The sequence below is a fragment of the Stegastes partitus genome, unplaced genomic scaffold (assembly GCF_000690725.1).
Source record: "Stegastes partitus isolate 25-593 unplaced genomic scaffold, Stegastes_partitus-1.0.2 Scaffold98, whole genome shotgun sequence".
Lineage (NCBI taxonomy): Eukaryota > Metazoa > Chordata > Actinopteri > Pomacentridae > Stegastes > Stegastes partitus.
Window position 1 is genome coordinate 836,888 of NW_007577829.1, and position 18,378 is coordinate 855,265.

Sequence of the window (18,378 nt, forward strand, 5' to 3'; positions counted from 1 at the left end):
GCTCATCAGCACCTTCATGTGACAATAAAGCAGCAATTTACGTCCAAACATCCAACAAGAAACAAAAAAATGGTGTTTTTATTATGACTTTTATTTTTATAGTGTGCAGTAGACCAACAGAATAACTCCTAATATGACAAATACAAAACAATAGACTTCACTGTGAGAGTTGTTGAGCTTGAGTTTTGCTGCTGCTTGTGGCCACTGGTAAAGAATTTTTTAGATTTTATTCTTCCAGCTTCCTAATATTCTCTGGTTTCTGTCCCTCTCAGTGCCCTTAAACTAAATCTATCTGTGTTGTGGACAAAACCAGACATCTAAAGGTGTTATCTTAGGCTGTGGGAAACACTGATCAACATCTTTCATCATCTTTTGACATTTCTTAGACCGATTAATCGAGAAAACAATTGACAAATGTATTATTATTTTGAAGATAATTGTTAGACCTGGTATAAACCAGTGTAGGAAAGCAATTAAGGACTCAAGTGATGTACTTCAGTACAGTTTTGAGGTACTTGGTCCTTACATTTATCTGACCACTTTAATCCTTTTTTAGATGAACATTTTACATAATAGATGATATAAGAAGCTTTTAAACTACAACACATTGTAAAAGATTACACCAGTGGTTTGCAACCTTTTGACCTCTGAGAAAAAAAAACTGTATGTAGATCATATTTCAGATGATCACTAAACTTCTGACAAAGTTTTATTTCAGTAAATGTTCAAATAATCCAATATTGCATGAAAAATCAAATATTGGAGAAAAAAAAATCCAATAACTGAAAACTTGCTCCATTAATGAGCCTTCAGATTTATCTGCAGTACCTGTTTGTAAAACTGTATATAAAGTTGTTCAAACTGGCTCCAACTGCAGCAGCTACAACAGTAACATGCTGCTGACACACTGATGCATGTGGACTAATAATCTCACAATGTTGTATTTGACAATATAGCAGTCAGAGCAACCAAACTAATAGTTATGCTTTCATAGTTTAGCTACTTTTTGCTGCTGTTATTAGGTGCTTTTATACACTATATACTTGGTACTTGGGTTTTTTTTATGCTGGACGATCACCTGATATCAGATATTTTTCACATTGCTGTATTTGTAGCAATGTCAACATACGTCTTCCTTTACAGGTTGTAGCTGAACAAATGGCACACTGTAGTTCCTCTGTGTTGCCAGTTGTGGAAAACATTTCCTTGTGCCATCATCATCTTGCTAAGAATATAAATGATGCTAACTTTTAAGTATTGACAGGGAAACTAGTTGTAATTACAACAGATGCAATATATAATAAATATGTATGAAAATGTTCCTCACACAGTCCCTAGGGGGTCGTTTTACAGGGTTTAGCGGGACTTTGCGTAGATCTTAAAGGGGTACGGTGTTCGTGTGGCTCCGGTGATTCCTTCTGTGCTCAGCTCAGCTCCATCCAGAGTGGAAAAATGAAACCTCTGCAACAAACTGACGAAAAACAAGAACAGCTCCATCCTCGCCAGGCCTTCGCCGAGACACGCTCGCCTTCCTGGTAAGAATAAACACAAGTCTCCTCATCATCCTGCAGACTCACGATTTCCAAAAATGCATTCTTCCATCATGATTAGTTGATTCACCACTGCCATAGTAACTTTATCCAAACCAGGTTTACAAATGCACAGTGCACCTAGCGACCACTGCTGCCATCAGTTCAAGTCTGCTTAGTTATTTATTTTGGTTTAGTTTTTTATACATTGGGTAGATTTTGGTTAAGGGGTAGCAGCAAAGTAAGAATTTCACTGTACAGAGTCTGGTGTACATATGACAATAAACTTCTTGAATCTAATCAAAGTCAGACTAAATGTGTGAAAGTCACCTGCAGAGAAAGGTAAGAATGCCTCCCTCCTCACAAACCTCCCCTCGGCGTCTAGGAAGTGTTCAGGGTTGAAGGTGTTTGGAGTCTCCCATTCGTTCTTGTCAAACAGCACAGAGGTCAGGTTCGGCATCACAGAGGTGCCCTGTGCACCGCACAAGACAATTAAATCACTGTGGCAGTATTTAAATGGCTGGTTTATATTGCAGGACAAGATTGGTAAGTAGAAATATAACAGAGTTAACACTTTTAGTTACACTGAGAGAAAAACTCATTCTGTTTAGGGATAAATGATGAGAAAGCATATTTAACAAGTGGGTAAAAAAAATGTGTTTTCTGCATATAGACATGTAAGATAAATGAACTTGTAACAGTCATGTGTCATGTAAAATGTTCTTGTCCCGACTATCTCAGTAAAATTTGAAGTCACTTTAATCTTCAGGCAGTAGCAATCGCAAATATCAGTGTATAATCAGACTAAATACCTTTAGTATATGGCTTCCTCTAACATTTACTGAACAAGATGAGTCCTTTCAACGTTCAGTATAAGAGAAGAGGAATGTCAGTGTGAAAAATAATCATCATACATAAGGCCTTTAACAGACAAGTCCCAAAATAAGGTTGTGAGGAGCCACAGCTTTACTACAAGAGAAACACATGCAGCAGATGCACACTGGTGTTCCCATATTACTGCTTTTCAGGCAAACTTGACAGACTCATGTTAGTTTAATTAATGCAGTGGACTCCAGCTGCTGTTATGAGTAGAAGTATAGCTGCAGTACATGTGTGCACGTTCTGCACATTTTGCATTCAGTTTTGAACGTTATTGGCAATGTCCTTCTAAGTTTGTAGGTGTTTTTAAATTCTTTTATTTTTTTGTTTGCATCAACATTAAAACCACTGACAGGTGACGCGAAAAACATTGATCATCTCATTAGAAATGCAATGTTCTGTTCTTCCTTTGACACACCACCGGCCAAGACATTGTTGCAGACTGTGGTGGCACGAGACAGACATTGTTTGGTGGCTGGTTTTAATGTTGTGAATGTTTTTGTCATTTATGCAAAGTGCTGCTGCAACACTGTGGTTTCCTCTTGGGGATGAATGAGATATACCTTTGGTATGAAGCAGCCGCCCAGCGTTGTGTCCTTGGCGGCCACCCTGAGTCCGTTGAGTGGAACGATGTTTCCCATCCTCTGGATCTCGTGGATGACAGCGTCAGTATAAGGCAGGTTTGGTCTGTCAGCCATGGAGGGCTGGCGGGTCTGTCCGATCACTCTGTCTATCTCTGCCTGGACTCTCTCTAAGAGGTAAAATACATGTATTTCTTCATTGATCTTTAACATATTCTTCTAGGTATTCGTATCTATTTGCTGTCTGAACCCACCCTGGATGTGAGGGTTCTGGATGAGGTAGATGAGGCCCCACTGCAGAGTCTTTGAAGTGGTTTCACTGCCGGCCAGGAACAGATCCAGACAGCACAGCGCCAAGTTTCCTTCATCAAAACCCTCCTCAGTGTTTCTGTTGTGCTGTTGAGCAGAGTGGAGGAGTCAGTTCATGACAAGGATCTTTTATTTAGGTCACAGTCATAATAAGAGCACATGTTATACACTTAAGTAATGCAAGATTAGTTAATGCTTGAGTTAATGCAGGATGTGTTATGAAGTCCTGTTGCTCACCAGTAACAATAGATCAAGCCACTTTATGTGATCAGTTCACTCTTTGTAGATGATTATTTGAAGAGAATCAATTTATAGTTACTTTATACATGAACTGATATTCAGCACATTTTGGGATTAGCTGAATGACTTGAAGCTTAATTTCAGACTCAGCGTCTCTGAAAGCAGAACAGCACCAGTTCTCTTGAGCTATTTTTTAAAATCAAAGTGGCCATCAGATGCAAACAGCACTAACATGAATAAACTCACATAAATCCACTTTTATGTAACTCATATGCAGCTAATGTGATTTCATATTCATCTGTTTCCTCAGCTAAAAATCTGTTAAGTGTGAACTAACCACATAAAGTTAGAGCGAACTCATTATTTGTTAATGGTGAGGAACAAGAATTCACAAGACATCCTCTAATTAATGTCATGGGTCATCATGAGTTAAGCATTTCTTAAGTATGTAATTTCCACCCTTATTATAAACTGCTACCTTCTCTTTTTAACATACTTTCTCCTCTATGAGGAAGTTGTCGATGTAATCTCGCGGGTTGCTGGGGTCCAGGTCCAGTTTGTGACTCTCAACCTCTCTCCTGATAGAAGCTTCCAGAGACGTGGAGCTGCTGAAGATGCCGTTGTGAGGCCCCGGCAGGCGTTTCATCAGAGCTGGGAACGCATCATACAGCTGTTAGGAGAGGAAATGAAGAACTTATTCACTGTCAGCTCACAGTGTTCCCTGTACGAGGAACCTTTAGTTGGTACACTGACAATTCTACATTTTTATTTGTTCATAAAATGTATTTTTCTGCTTTTTCTTACATTGCTCTAACTAAGTTAACTCTCTAGTTCTGCTTTTCTGCTTTGATGCAGCCATGCCGAGTTGTTGATGAGCCTGAGCTGACTTACTAGAGCCCATATGGAGCCTTCCAGATAGGCCATCTCCGTCAGATTCTTCAGCATGCTCTGGAAGTTGCGGTCAGTGTAGTCAAAGCGCCTCCCGAACACTATCTGGCAGATGATGTTGGCCACGGCGTTGTTCAAGAGCGGCACAGGGTCGAACGGCCCACCTGGACAGAGGAAACGTCTTCAGCCACAGTATGCTATGTGAGTATTCTGCTTCCACTCTCTTACATTTTGGTCTCTTTTTCTGTTGTCAACCTTCCTCCTTCTCCATCGCCTCCTGCAGATGTCGACTCTCGTCACAGATGTTCTGCTCCATGGAGCTCTTGGCCAGGCCGAAGGTGCGTAACGTGGCCATGGCAAACCGCCGCTGCCTCCTCCACACCTTCCCGTTGCTGAAGAAAAGACCCGCTGACACAGAAAGAAAGCAGATGTCACTCAGGTGGGGGCTCCAGAGGCAGGTTCCTGCAGTAGTGATGCAGCTCTGCGTCATTCACCTGAGTTTCCTGAATAAATCCTGGTCACCATCGGGCTGTAAGGTCGGTCCACAAAGCTGTCGGCCTGCGTCACCAAAGCTTCCTTCACCATCTTCCACCCGGACACAAACACTGTTTTGTGTCTTCCCAGACGAATGCAGAACACATTCCCATAAACATCAGCAAGCTGTGGAAGCAGAGAATAGGTGGCTTGTTGTCGAGCATGTGACTGATGGGAGGCGTAATTCAGCACAACATGTTGTTAAGTTTTTGGCCAAAGGTGGAAGAAGCACTCAAGTCTGATACTTAATCAATAGTACCAATACTATTGTGTACAAATACTGTGTTGCAAGTAATAGTCGTACATTTAAATTATAGTTAAGCAAAATAATATAGTATTAGCATCAAAATATGCATCAAGTGCCAAAAGTAAAAGCATTGATTGTGCAGAATTGCATATTTTAGAATAATGCATATTAACAGAATATCAAAATAATGTATGATATTGATGCATCGATGTGTTCATCGCCTAAATGCTGGAGCTGATAGAGATGATTGAACTACTTTCTAAAGTTTTAAAATCTTCCCTTCTGGGCTAAGAAAAGTCTTAACGTATGATATTACACCATTTGTCGATTATATTATATATTATTAAACTAAACCTGCTCATTAGCTCGTGAGTAAAGTTGACAAATAAAGTCAGTGGTGCAGAAAAGACAATACTTTCCTCTAAACTGAGTATTAAAGTAGCCGAAAACAGAAATCAAGTAAAGCACAAATAACTCAGAATTGTACCTGAGTAAATGCAGTTTGTTGCTGACCCACTGTTTTTGGAATTGTTTTACAGAACTGCTGTAAATGAATCTGTGCGACAATAATCTGTAAATGGCCAAAGATGTCGATAAATGTTTCCCAAAGCCCAAGATGACGTCCCTAAATATCTTTTGTCCACAATCCAAAGGTATTTTATTGTCATAGAGGAGGAAATAAACTATAAAATATTCATTGTCTCAAATAAATGGCAACAGTTTTGGTAATTTCATCATTCTTAAAGACTTTTCTGACTTTACAAAGCAGTGACTGTATGGCCCACTAAAGTAGGAACGTTACAACTTACCAGCTATTTCTTTTGTTGTTAAAAATACCGAGGTTGTTCAGGGGGACTTTTCAGAATCTGGTAAAACACGGTGTGGAAAAGCCTCGATGCTGTCAGCTTACCTTGGTGAGGTAAATGTGAGGCTGTTTAGATTCAATGCTGAAGACGTTTCCTAATATAGGCAGAGCTGGTGGTCCTGGAGGGAAGTTTGGTGGATCCTTTTTGCGAAGAAAATATACAAAGAGGAGAACGGCAAAAATAAAAAGCATCATACCCCTCAGATCAGGCCACAGAAACATATCCCACGGCCACATCGTGAAGCAGAGCAGGAGAGCAGGGAAGTGATTAGGACCTCTGGCCTCATCATTCCTTCCCAGTTAGAGACGTCCTGGTATTCTGCTGACTCAGAGCTGAGGTAAATATGATGATCTGTGTGCATGACAGTGAGTCAGGCTCTGTTAACTAATGCAGAATATGGATTGCTTTTAGCTTTTAGCTGCTTGCGAAACACAAAAAGCTGCAACATGAGGCTAAATTATTCTCAGATATCTGATTTTCTTGAGAATGTCCAAATATATCACTGAAATTCAGTGTTGGAGAGTAACTAAGTAAATCCTCCCAAGTAATATACTTAAGTACAAATCTTAAGCATTTTATTTCAGTTTTTATACTTAATGCTTTGTTATACTTCAACTCCACTAAATTTCAGAGAGAAATATGACACCTTCTGCTCCACTACATTTATCTGACAGCTTTAGTTTCCTTTAAAATAAAGACAAACACTTTGATAAAGCCTGAATGAAGCCTAAAAGTTGATTGATTAAAGAACCTTTTGTGCAAAAAGCAGTTTGTAATACCTGACACAGGTATTATATTTCTGATGTCTTAGTTGTTTTTTCATTTTTTTCCCCCTGTAAACTTCCCATATGGTTTATTTAATTATGTTTAAATGAGCCAGAAATGAAAGATTAGAGAAAAAATTCTAAAAGCAGATTTGTGTGTCAGAACTTGACAATTGATGTTGTAATGCTTTCATAAGTAATAATGTATCAGTCCATTTGCTGCAAATACTCATGTGCTTTTACGTAAACAGGAATTTTTCCCGCAGGACTTTTACTTTTACTGTATTAGATCATTTCTAAATAACCGGAGTCTATCCCAGCTGACTCAGGGTGAAGGCAGGGGACACCCTGGACAGGTCACCAGTCTATCACAGGGCTACACTTAGAGACAGACAACCAAGCACACTCACATTCACACCTACAGACAATTTAGAATCACCAATTAACCTCAACATGCTTTTGGACTTTGTGGGAGGAAGCCGGAGAACCCAGAGAGAACTCATGCTGCATGAGGAGAACATGCAAACTCCATGCAGAAAGATCCCAGGTGTTCTCACTGGGACGTGAACTGGAGACCTTCTTGCTGCGAGGCAACAGTGTTAACAACTGCGCCACCTTCACCTTCACCTCCACGCAGACACTACATCAGTGCTGCACTCACTAAACTCAGAATACTAACCCAGTGGATAAAGGATGTTGTATGTTTACCTGTATTTAGTCAGTTTTCACAACGAGGACAGACTTGCACACTGTGTGAGGCTCCCTGTGGTTCCTGAAACTACCAGTAGATGGCACCAAATTCAAACATTTTCAAATTCCACACATAAGTGGCTCTTAAACGTTTACAAGAAGTGGGGTAACTATTCTTTTTGAATTTTAATAATATTATTATTGTAAAAATGATTTTAAAAGGACAGTGCACAGCTCAAACATAAATGACACTGTACCAGATTATTATTAACATATCAGACAGTACAGAATAATATTACAAAATATAAAATTATACAAAAAAAAAAGACCACATCAGGGTCCTCAGCTTTGGAACAACCTGTTTTTGATTAGATAAGACTCACAGAATCAGAGACTGCTTTAAGATGACCTCTGAGATCCAGTTTTACAGACTTGTTTTTATGTGATGCCACCTTTTTTTTTTTTTTTTTTTTTCCCTTTTTTTGCTTATTAAGCTTTTTTTTTCTTATCAAAGGTTTTATTATTTATTTGTATTTATTAATCATGACATATTTCATTTTTTTGTTTTTAACTTTATCTTAATTGTCATGTTGTCTTATGGGTAAGTTGCTTTTGTTTTATCTGTTAAAGCACTTTGTGTACTCTTAATTTTAGAAGTGCTATATGGATTTAGTTCTAACTGCACATTACAAACAAAACCTCAGGTTATTGTTTAAATTAACCAACTTTTGTCTGTGTCATTAAGATTGATAATTAGTAAACATCATGGATTTGTCAGGACTTTATTTATAAGATTATTTATGCAGCATTAAATTGTTTATTACTATTTTGTTCATGTCCTTTAAATCACTGCTGACATTTTAAATTTACCACAATGTAAATAATAAGGTCTCAGTATTAGGGTGTAGTTCTTAACCTTAATTTTGAAATTAGTCAGGTAAATTTGTAGAATAAATAATATTATAGGGCCCTAATTTCAAAACGGTTAAGTACATTTGTAACATTACTCTTATTTCTCTGTTGGAAAACACTTTGGGTGAAGCCTGTTGTTTAAAATGTGCTGCAGAAATGGCAGTGGCTTGACAAGTTTGTGCTTGTCAGATAAATGCAGTTAATGAAGACGACAGGACAGAAAATCAAGAAAAAGTCATTAAGTGCAGCAGCTTTTTGCAGCCCCTCATATTTTCAGGCTACATGAATAACCTCAGCGTATCTCTGAGTTTAAATAAAGGTTGAATGAATGAATAAATATTTTAATTGAAGTATAGCAACAAGCTTGTAAATATGTCACATTTTGAAGCTGCAGTGCCAGCCAACTTACTCAACATGAAATAATACAGTAAGGTTATTATGTTGTGTTTTCACAAATGAGCTAAACACAGGTTTATGACTTAAAACAACAAATCATTTATTAATCATTAACAAATGTTTTGAAATGGTTGTTCATTGTAAACAAATGGCCTATTCAGTCACGTAGCTGATTGATACAAAACAACAGTGTAGTTTTATTATAATTTTACAATGTGCATGCTCACAACATCTTTTTATACATTTTGTTGTTAATAGTGGTAATAATATAAGAATATTGTTATGTGAAAAAAAACTTTGTGATACAGAATTCATAGTAGAGGAGAGAACAATCAGGTTTAATCATACAGGAATAAAAATCTCTGATTAAGAAGAAATGACATTTTTATCTCCTAAAGCCTTCTTTGCTACACGTTGGTGATTTGGAAAATGGTTCTGTGAGTTGCTGCATATTTCAGCGGGCCTTTGCACAAACCTTGAAGGGAACAGGTACACGAGTAGTTCCAGTAATGCCTTCTGTGGTCAGCTCTTCTCCATCGGGAGCAGAAAAAGAGAACTTCTGTAGTAAGCCGACCATAAAGAGGAACAGCTCTATTTTGGCGAGGCCTTCTCCAAGACACACACGTTTCCCTGAAGAGTTCACAAAGATACGCAGGATTAAAATCTACAGATGAGAGTTTTGTCAGGACCCCCCCCCAGCCTCAGGCCTCAGTCCCTGCCAGGCTCCGTCTCTCTCGGTCTCTTTCTCCCTTGGCTTGGCTCTCCCTCTCCTGCCACTATGTGATTCTAACACTCACACCCCCTTTGTGTCTGTTAACTGCAGGTATTGGAGATCGGCTCACCTGTGTACCATCATCCAGATATAGAAAGGTCCAGTTCTTTCCACCATACGCTGCCAGACCATAGACAATGAAACCCTGGTTCCCTGCCAGTCCCCGAGCTGTGTCCTGTCTGACTTCTCCAAGCCACTGCCGCCCGAATTTCCTGCATCGACTACACACTTGCCGCTTGGATCCCACCCACAGCCAGCCTTTACCCGGCGTTGGACCCCCAACCTGTCTCCTGTCTGCTTTCCCTAACCACTGCCGCCTGCCCACCCTGCATTGGCAACACGTGTGCCACTCAGATCCTGCCTGTACCGGCTTTACCCCAGCCCTCGCCAACCCCAACTCATCTCGCCAGACCCCGGATTCCAAGAACCTGCCTGCCCCTTTAGTTCAGTTCCCCAGTCCAGTGAGGGTCCCCATTTTAGTAGTCTAAGATTGTCCAAGGGTTTTGTAGCTTTTTCCCCTTTTTTTTGAATGGAGTCTGGTTTGACCCACTCTGTTTGCCCCTCAGTTTAGTTTCCTTGTTCTGTATTGGTTTGTATTGCCTGTCTGCACATGGGTTCCAGCACCGCCATAACAAATTTATGTTATCTGTCAAGTTGTAAGAGGTCAATGTGGTGGTCTTTACCTGCAGAGAAAGGAAGGAATGCTTCTCTCTTCACAAACTTCCCCTCAGCATCCAGGAAGTGTCCTGGGTTGAAGGTGTCTGGAGTCTCCCATTCATCCTTGTCAAACAGCACAGAGGTCAGGAAGGGCATCACGGACGTACCCTGAAAATGATAACCAAAGTCCACACAGGACAACAATAAGGTACGCTGCAACACTTGGCTAATTATTAACACTTGAAATTAATGTAAATTAAATGCAACCTTTGGTACGAAGTAACCACCCAGTGTCGTGTCCTTGCAAGACATCCTGAGTCCGTTGAGTGGAACAATGTTTCCCATCCTCTGGCTCTCGTGGATGACAGCATCAGTGTAAGGCATGTTTGGTCTGTCAGCCATGGAGGGCTGGCGGGTCTGTCCGATCACTCTGTCTATCTCTGCATGCACTTTCTCTGTTGAAGGAAATTAATGGACTTTAGCTTAAACTTGGGGTGAAAATGTTCTTTCCTGTCACCAAACCAATGTATATTTTGTGTACCACATTTCCATTCTTTGATGTGTGTCTAATGTATGAGTTAAAAATAAACAATGCAAAATATCACTCATTTTAAATTTAAGCGGCCAGTGATGGCAAATTATAATCCACTAACATTGGCACTAACCTCAGGATGAATCTTTGTTTACATCAGCTGTCACACAGATGTCACAAATTTGAACAACTATCTGAATATATGCAGCATTACCACATGACACTTGAGAAATCTATAATGTAAACTGAACACAATGAACAGTTGTGTATTTCAGATTGCAAAGGACACTGTTAAATATGCCACTGGAGTATAGCAATGCTCTCCTAAGGGATGCTTATTTTCACATAAATTTGATGGCTGAGTGTCATTAGAAGTCACTATAGACATTATCATGGTGCCTCTTTACTAGCCAAACCCCAACAATGCTTTCTGTCTTCACACTAATATTTAGTTTATTCATCCAAATGTTGTGTGTTTTCTTTATATATATAATATGGTCAGGCCTTAACCATAATATTTAAACTTGATAGAAGAATTTTTAATGGTAGTCTCATTTCACTATTGGGAAGTTCTTTCGCTCAACAGCACATATTTTTAATTTGCCACACAAATAAAGATAGCTCAACTTCCCTTAGTGAACATGCTCATGTTCCACTTAAAGATGGCAGAGACAGAAAATGTAATTACAGTCATTTAGTTCACAGAGCTGCTACCATTGTTTTCTTGCTATATCTCCTTGAAAAGCCCACCTACCCTGAATCTCAGGGTATTTCATGAGGTAAACCAAAGCCCACAGCATAGTGGTGGCGGTAGTTTCTGTTCCAGCCAGGAACAGATCCATTGAGCACAGAGCCAGATTGGTCTCAGTGAAGCCCAGCTCACCATCTTTGTACTGTTCAAAAAAGCAGAAAAGACACATTTCTGAAAGACTGGTAGCTTAACAGAAGTGTTGTACTGTGCAATATGTGCAATGCAGTTGTTAGCTTACATTCTCCATCTCAATAAGGAAAGTGTCGATGTAGTCTCGAGGATTGTTGCGGTCCAGATCCTTCTTGTGCTTGTTCACCTCCTTTTTGAAGAAGTCTTGAATGGTGACATGATGGCTGAAGAGTTCGTTGTGAGGACCTGGCATGTGCTTCATCAGTCTGGGGAAGGAGTCATAGAGCTACTCGAAACAAAACAGGTGATAAAAGAAACTTTTGTTAACATCACTTTTCACCTTCTGCTAGAAAGTTTGACAACCAACATCATCCAGTCCATTACAGAAGATGGACTCTCACAGTCATATCAGAGTATTGTCTCTCTGGTAATGACTAAACTGAGTGGAAGTGATTGACTTACTAGAGCCCATACGGAGCCCTCCAGGCGAAGAATCTCAGCCAGATGCTTCAGCATGATCTGAAAGTTGTGGTCACTGTAGTCAAACCTTCTCCCCATCACCATCTGGCAAATAATGTTGGATACAGCATTGTTGAAGAGGGTTGCTGGGTTGAAAGGTCGACCTGAGAAAGAGGACACCACTGCTTGAAAAAAAAAGTTTTTGTTACCTCAGCTCTTTCTCCTAAGTCTGTTGAACTAAAATGTTGAATTTATTTAAAATAGTAAGCTTTACATACATCTGCAATCAGGATGAATATATGCACTTAAGATGTTTTTTTAATAGAACTTTTTATTCGAGCCATTAATAATTAATTAATTAATTGTCATTCATAATTTAAGCCTTGTACATTAGCAGTAGTAGCAGTTGCGTCACCAGGTATAGCCTGTTACTGTTTAATGAGATGGAAGACTGCAGCTTGTCTGTTGTGTTTAATATTGTAGTAACCTGAGGAGGCAGCTTTGTGTTGACATGGCAAAGAATCACGGGAATGTTGATGTTCAAACCCAAATTAGTAGTTTTTGTGATGGTTATTTCAGTTGTGTTTGAATTTTGATTGTTGTTGATGGGTGAGGTGGTTTTCAGTCTTTGTGTGGCCAAGAGCATTGTAAGGGCTTGGATAGCATTGGGCCACCATAACAGAGACTTCTGTAATGGTTAATGTCTGTTTGGCACTCACATACAGAGATAACTCAACTGTACGTGACATTAAAAAGTCACTCTTAAACCCCTGGCTGAGCATCGCTTTATTGGAGTTCTCCCCAGAGAACAAGAGGGTCATCTCTCTGTGACTGTGTGTTGCAGGGGGGAAATGCTGACTGTTGTTTGTGCTTATGCACCAAACAGCAGCTCAGAGTATTCAGCCTTCTTGGAGTCTCTGGGGTGTACCCTGGAAGTGGTGCCACCTGGGGACTCCATAGTTGTCCTGGGTGACTTCAACCCTCATGTGGGTAACGACAGAGAAACCTGGAAGGGGGTTGATTGGGAGGAAAGGCCTGCCCGATCTGAACCCAAGTACCGTTATGTTATTGGACTATGTTATTGGTCATAGACTGGCCACAGGAAACCCCATGTTTGAGCATAAGGTAGTTCATAAGTGCACTTGGTACCAGAGCACCTTAGCCCCAAAGGTTGATGATCGACTTTGTGGTTGTGTCATCAGAACTGTGGCCATGTCTCAGTCACTCAGGTGAAGAGAGGAGCAGAGCTGTCAACTGATCCCCACCTGGTGGTGTGTTGGATCCATAGGTGGGGAAGGCTGCTGGACAGACCTGGTAAATCCAAACGTGTAGTGTGGGTGGGCTGGGAATGTCTGGCAGAGGCCCCTGTCTGGGGGGTTTTCAACACCCACCTCCGGAGCAGTTTCTTCTGCATCCTGGGGGAGGTTGGGGACATGGAGTCAGAGTGGGCCATGTTCAAAGCTTCCATTGCAGAAGTGGCTGTTGGGAGCTGCAGCCAGAAGGTCACTGATGGCAGTTTCTGAAGCTAAAATTTGAGTGTGGGAGGATTTTGGTGAGGCTATGGAGAAGGACTTTCGGGTGGCCTCGTGGAAGTTCTGGTAAACCATTCAATGCCTTAAAGGGCTTTCACACAGGACGCCGTGCCACTGCGCTCTGAAACCCACTCATGTCTTTTGCTTACGCTGCACAGCAACAGATTTGCCCCGAGACGCTGAAGGCTCTTGACATTGTTGGACTGTTTTGGCTGACACGTCTCTTTAGTGTCACGTCTGACATGTCTTTTTCCTCTGGAAAGTTTACTGTAGGGTGCTGGAAGAGAGACTCCGATCGATTGTCAAACCTCAGACGAGGAGGAGCAATGTGGATTCTGTCTTGGTCATTAAACAGTGGACCAGTTCTTTATCCTTGTGGAGCTGGAAATTTGGCCAGCCAGTCCACATGTATTTTGTGGATTTGGAGAAGGCCTACGACCATGTCCCTGAAGGGCTCTGTGAAGGGTACTGCGGAGGTATGGGGTAGTGGACTCACTGATACAAGGCATTCACTCCCTGTACAACCAAAGTGAGAGCTGTGTCCGTATTCGCGGCACAAAGTCAGACACGTTTCCAGCGGGTGTTGACTACCAGGGCTGCCCCTTGTCTCCAATCCTGTTTTTGGTGTTCATGGACAGGATCTCAGATGGACAGGTGTCTTGGTGTGGTGTCAGCAGTAATGCGGGCGTTGAGCTGGACCATTGTGGTCAAGAGGGAGCTGAGCTGTAAGGCACAGCTCTCCATTTACCAGTTCATCTACGTTCCAACCCTCACCTATGACAATGGATGGTGAATGAAAGAATGAGATTCAAGCGGATCCAAGTGGCCGAAATGAGCTTCCTCCATAGGGTGACTGGGTTTAGCCTTAGAGATAGGGTGAGAAGCTCTGACATCCGGAGGGAGCTCGGAGTAAAGTCATTTCTACTTTGCATCGAAGGGAGCCAACTGAGGTGGTTTGGATATTTGATTCAGATGCCTCCAGGGAGACTTCCTTTGGAGGTTTTCCAAGCACGTTCACTTGGGAGGAGACCCTGGTGTAGACCCAGAACCTGTTGGAGGGATTGTGTTTCTCAGCTGGCGTGGGAACACCTCAGGATCAACCAGGAAGAACTGGAAAGCATTACCCGGGATCGAAACAATTGGAATGACCTGCTTCGTCTGCTGCCTCCGAGACCTGACCTCGGATCAGCGGAAGAAAACACGTGGACAAAATTGTTGGTACCCCTCGGGTTTAATGAAAGCAAAGCCCACAACGATCACAGAAATAACTTGAATCTGACAAAAGTAATAATAAATAAAAATCCTATGAAAATTAACTAATAAAAATCAGACATTGCTTTTGAACTGTGGTTCAACAGAATTATTTTAAGAAATAAACTCATGAAACAAGCCTGGACAAAACTGATGGTGCCCTTAACTTAATATTTTGTTTTACAACCTTTTGAGGGCTCATCTGCAGCAGACACATGCTACTCATTTTATTTGTAACTGAAAATAGAAACCTTTTTGTGTGCACAGATTACGCAGTTCGAACAAACTTAACTTCTCCACTGAGATAGTCGATTCCTGGAAAAGCAACTTAGCTGTCTTTAAAAGATATCTTAATTCAATAAGATGTTTTGTTCCAACAACTTTTACTTTTGTGTTTTCAAGATATCTCAAGATATCAGTAGGTTTTTGGTTTTACTCGTCATTTTATGTTGCTTCAGCTGGGATTTAGGTTTCAACTGTTGTTATCCATAAAAAAGTTTGCTGATTAAACTTAAAATATAAAGTTGATGGGACTATTTTGTCAGCTTCCCCTTTATCAGCCCAACTATTTATTCGAAGTTGAAGGAAGCCAGATATATGGGCAAGCAACTGAAATTTTTTAGCTTGTGTAGGTCACAAAGTGTTTTAGATTGAACATGTGTGTTCATTTTTGCAGTGTGCTTGCTATTGCGAGTGCTTGTGCAAAGTTTAAGTTGTTCTCAAGGTAAATCACCTTTTTCCTTCTCAATCTCCTCCTGCAGGTGTCGGAGCTCCTCACAGATACACTGTTCTGTGATGTTTTTGCCCATTCCAAAGGTGCGTAAGGTGGACAAAGCGAAGCGTCGCTGCCTCTTCCAAGTTTCACCGTTGCTCACGAATAGACCACCTACAGACAAAAGAATGCAGAGGTGAAGAATAACTTGTGTGCAACTAATATCTGTACAGAATGTGGCAAGGAATGGAGAATTATTTTCACCTGATGCTCCTAAGTAAAACCTTTCAAACATTGCACTGTACGGTCGATCCACAAAACTTTCTCCTTGTGTCACCATGGCTTCCTTCAGCATCTTGTACCCACACACAAACACTATCCTATCACCACGCATGCGGACACTGTACACATTCCCATAGGTTTCAGCCAGCTGTGGACAAGAAACAAGTATTGATGAGCCACAACATCCCAATACATCAGTCATTTAAAATAAAAAAACAACAAAACAAACACCAAACCTCATTGTCATGTGTATTTAGATGGGAGAATTTCCTCCTATGTTTAGATTAGACGACTATACATCAATATCTGAAACAGGTTTCTGGATAAAAATCATTGTTTACAAGCCAAATGCACATTTTCCAATGTACATGAGTTAAGGTTGCATTTTTGTGGTAAAATAATTAAAAATAACTGCAATAGCCCCATTTTTAAGGGATTGTTGTTGTTTTCCACGTGTGCTGCTATCCTGAGCACTAGTGCAATACTATTGGGGAAACAGTTTAAACTTTGAGCTAAATTCTATTAATTTAATTTAATATATAAATATCTCAGTAGTTGATGAAAACATGCACAGCAGAAAATAATTTTAAAACGCAACCTGGAAACAAAAAAAGGTTTGAAATTGTTTTAAAGTCATTTTTTATTTTTTTTATTTTTTTTATAAAATATGCATTAACAAATAACATGACTTTCAATCTTTGATCCTTAATACTCACAAGCTCTTTAAGATCAAACCTGTATATAAATCAGTACCTTGCTGAAATAATTGTGTGGGTGTTTGGCATCCACACTCAGGACATTCCCCACGATAGGCAGACCCCGTGGTCCTGGAGGAAAATTTGGTGGACTCCTGTTTTTAAGGTAGTCTGCTATTACAATAAACAGTAAAATAAATAGGAATAGTCCCTGTAGGTCAAAACTCAGCAAAAAATTAAAAAGCCACATGGTTAGATGGAGCAAAAGCAGCACCACGATGACTGTGTATGCTTTCTAAGATTTTCCTCGTCCTCACTAGAAAGACCAGTGTAACTAATTGTTTAGAGTATAAAGCCCGCCCTGTCCTGACTTAACCTTACTCTGGTCCACCCACTCAGGACATGATGGGGAAAAAAAACTCAGTCTTCCCAGAGAGGCCTGCGATAGTGTCCTTACATAACCAGCTACAAATTCCTCCTTCTTTCAACAACCGAGACCTCAGTTGTGCATGTTATGCAATAATTTGGCAATCAGTCATTGGCAACAATACATTCAGCTCAGCAGTATATTAAAATTGCAGTCCTGTTCAAGAGGAGTTGTTCCTCTCCACTCTCACCAGGTATATTTGTATAATGCGGTAGGTTCTTAACCCTAATACTGAAGTTATTCAGGTTACTTTGCATTGTGTATAATATTGTCAATGTTTAATCTTAATGTGTAAACGTGTAACATCAATCTCATTTGTCTGTTGGAAAGCAATTCCCACTGTTAAATATGTTACATAAACTATGGTGATTTTCCTTCATAAAATCTCCACGACTTTTACAGTGACCTAGTGTAAATAGACTCAAGTCAATAAAACAAAGTGCAGTTGTGACAAAGTGGATCCAACTGTTTCATTGCACTGTTGCATGTAAATCAGTGGAAATGTCAGGTGTGGTATCTAAAAGCAGTCAATCAAGTTGAAAAATAAGCAAAATGTAATTAAATCATTAGTAAGAAAATGGTCTGACTGGACAGTAAAAGCTCCCAGTGGATTCAGATGTAAGCCAGATGTTTTCTCACCGGCATAGATAAGCACTTCTGAAAAACATTACATAACTCAGTCAACTTATCAAACTCAGTGTGTTTGTGTAAAGTTTTCAAACCTCCCCGCTTTGTGTTCTTTACCCAAATCCTGACCGACTCTCTAAATTGTTCACCAAGTGTACATGAACAACTCCAGCCGCAGCTGTTTAACCCTTTATCGGGCAAGGAACCATATATGGTAACGTCCTTAGGCTTTAAAAATGGCCGGGGGCATAATCATGTGACTTCATCCAGCCAATCAACGAAGCCCAGGCTACATCACAACACAGTCACTAAGGTCTCTGACCAATCACAAGTGAGCCAGAGTGATATTTTGACAAGTGTCGTTAGTTCCATCTGACTGGTGATTTGGAAATAAATGTCCCTCCATGTTTATATGTGCTTTATTATTATTATTTATTTATTTTTAACAAAAATGTATCCACACATTATCTAGATTTTTTTTTTTTTTTTTTTTTTTTTTTACCCTAGGTGGACGAGGAATCATGTATGGTAACTGTTTTGAACTTGATTTGCAGCCTAAATCCAAAACTTAAAAAAAAAAAAAAAAAAGAGAGAAAAAAACTGATATCCACTAATAACAGTCCAAGGTTGAAATTTTAAATTTCCATGTATTCGCAGGGGGGCTGGAGCCTATCCCAGCTGACTTAGGGAAAAGGCAGGGGACACCCTGGACAGGTC

General features: G+C 40.2%; 2 protein-coding genes across 6 annotated transcripts in view; both read right to left on the reverse strand.

The window, feature by feature from the left end:
* Positions 1 to 73: 73 nt before the first annotated feature.
* LOC103354187 (cytochrome P450 2J1-like) overlaps positions 74 to 18,378 on the reverse strand; it is a 25,196-nt gene continuing 6,891 nt past the window's right edge. The window contains exons 1-9 of one of the 3 annotated variants that reach the window (XM_008277482.1): positions 6,118 to 6,309; positions 4,921 to 5,086; positions 4,682 to 4,834; positions 4,430 to 4,590; positions 4,035 to 4,208; positions 3,244 to 3,385; positions 2,972 to 3,159; positions 1,860 to 1,956; positions 74 to 1,532 (exon numbers count right to left, since the gene is read on the reverse strand). In XM_008277482.1, the coding sequence (XP_008275704.1) occupies positions 1,357 to 1,532; positions 1,860 to 1,956; positions 2,972 to 3,159; positions 3,244 to 3,385; positions 4,035 to 4,208; positions 4,430 to 4,590; positions 4,682 to 4,834; positions 4,921 to 5,086; positions 6,118 to 6,309 (1,449 nt within the window). In that variant the 3' untranslated portion in view covers positions 74 to 1,356. Of the gene's footprint in view, positions 1,533 to 1,859; positions 2,002 to 2,971; positions 3,160 to 3,243; positions 3,386 to 4,034; positions 4,209 to 4,429; positions 4,591 to 4,681; positions 4,835 to 4,920; positions 5,087 to 6,117; positions 6,310 to 18,378 lie in introns of those variants that run through there. The other 2 variants (XM_008277479.1, XM_008277481.1) reach the window with 2 other exon arrangements.
* The window catches only part of LOC103354186 (cytochrome P450 2J6-like), a 36,564-nt gene continuing 27,096 nt past the window's right edge, over positions 8,911 to 18,378 (reverse strand). Inside the window, exons 1-9 of one of the 3 annotated variants that reach the window (XM_008277477.1) lie at positions 16,666 to 16,909; positions 15,895 to 16,060; positions 15,652 to 15,804; positions 12,139 to 12,299; positions 11,786 to 11,962; positions 11,551 to 11,689; positions 10,532 to 10,719; positions 10,291 to 10,432; positions 8,911 to 9,465 (exon numbers count right to left, since the gene is read on the reverse strand). In XM_008277477.1, the coding sequence (XP_008275699.1) occupies positions 9,290 to 9,465; positions 10,291 to 10,432; positions 10,532 to 10,719; positions 11,551 to 11,689; positions 11,786 to 11,962; positions 12,139 to 12,299; positions 15,652 to 15,804; positions 15,895 to 16,060; positions 16,666 to 16,857 (1,494 nt within the window). In that variant the 5' untranslated portion in view covers positions 16,858 to 16,909 and the 3' untranslated portion in view covers positions 8,911 to 9,289. Of the gene's footprint in view, positions 9,466 to 10,290; positions 10,433 to 10,531; positions 10,720 to 11,550; positions 11,690 to 11,785; positions 11,963 to 12,138; positions 12,300 to 15,651; positions 15,805 to 15,894; positions 16,061 to 16,665; positions 16,910 to 18,378 lie in introns of those variants that run through there. The other 2 variants (XM_008277478.1, XM_008277476.1) reach the window with 2 other exon arrangements.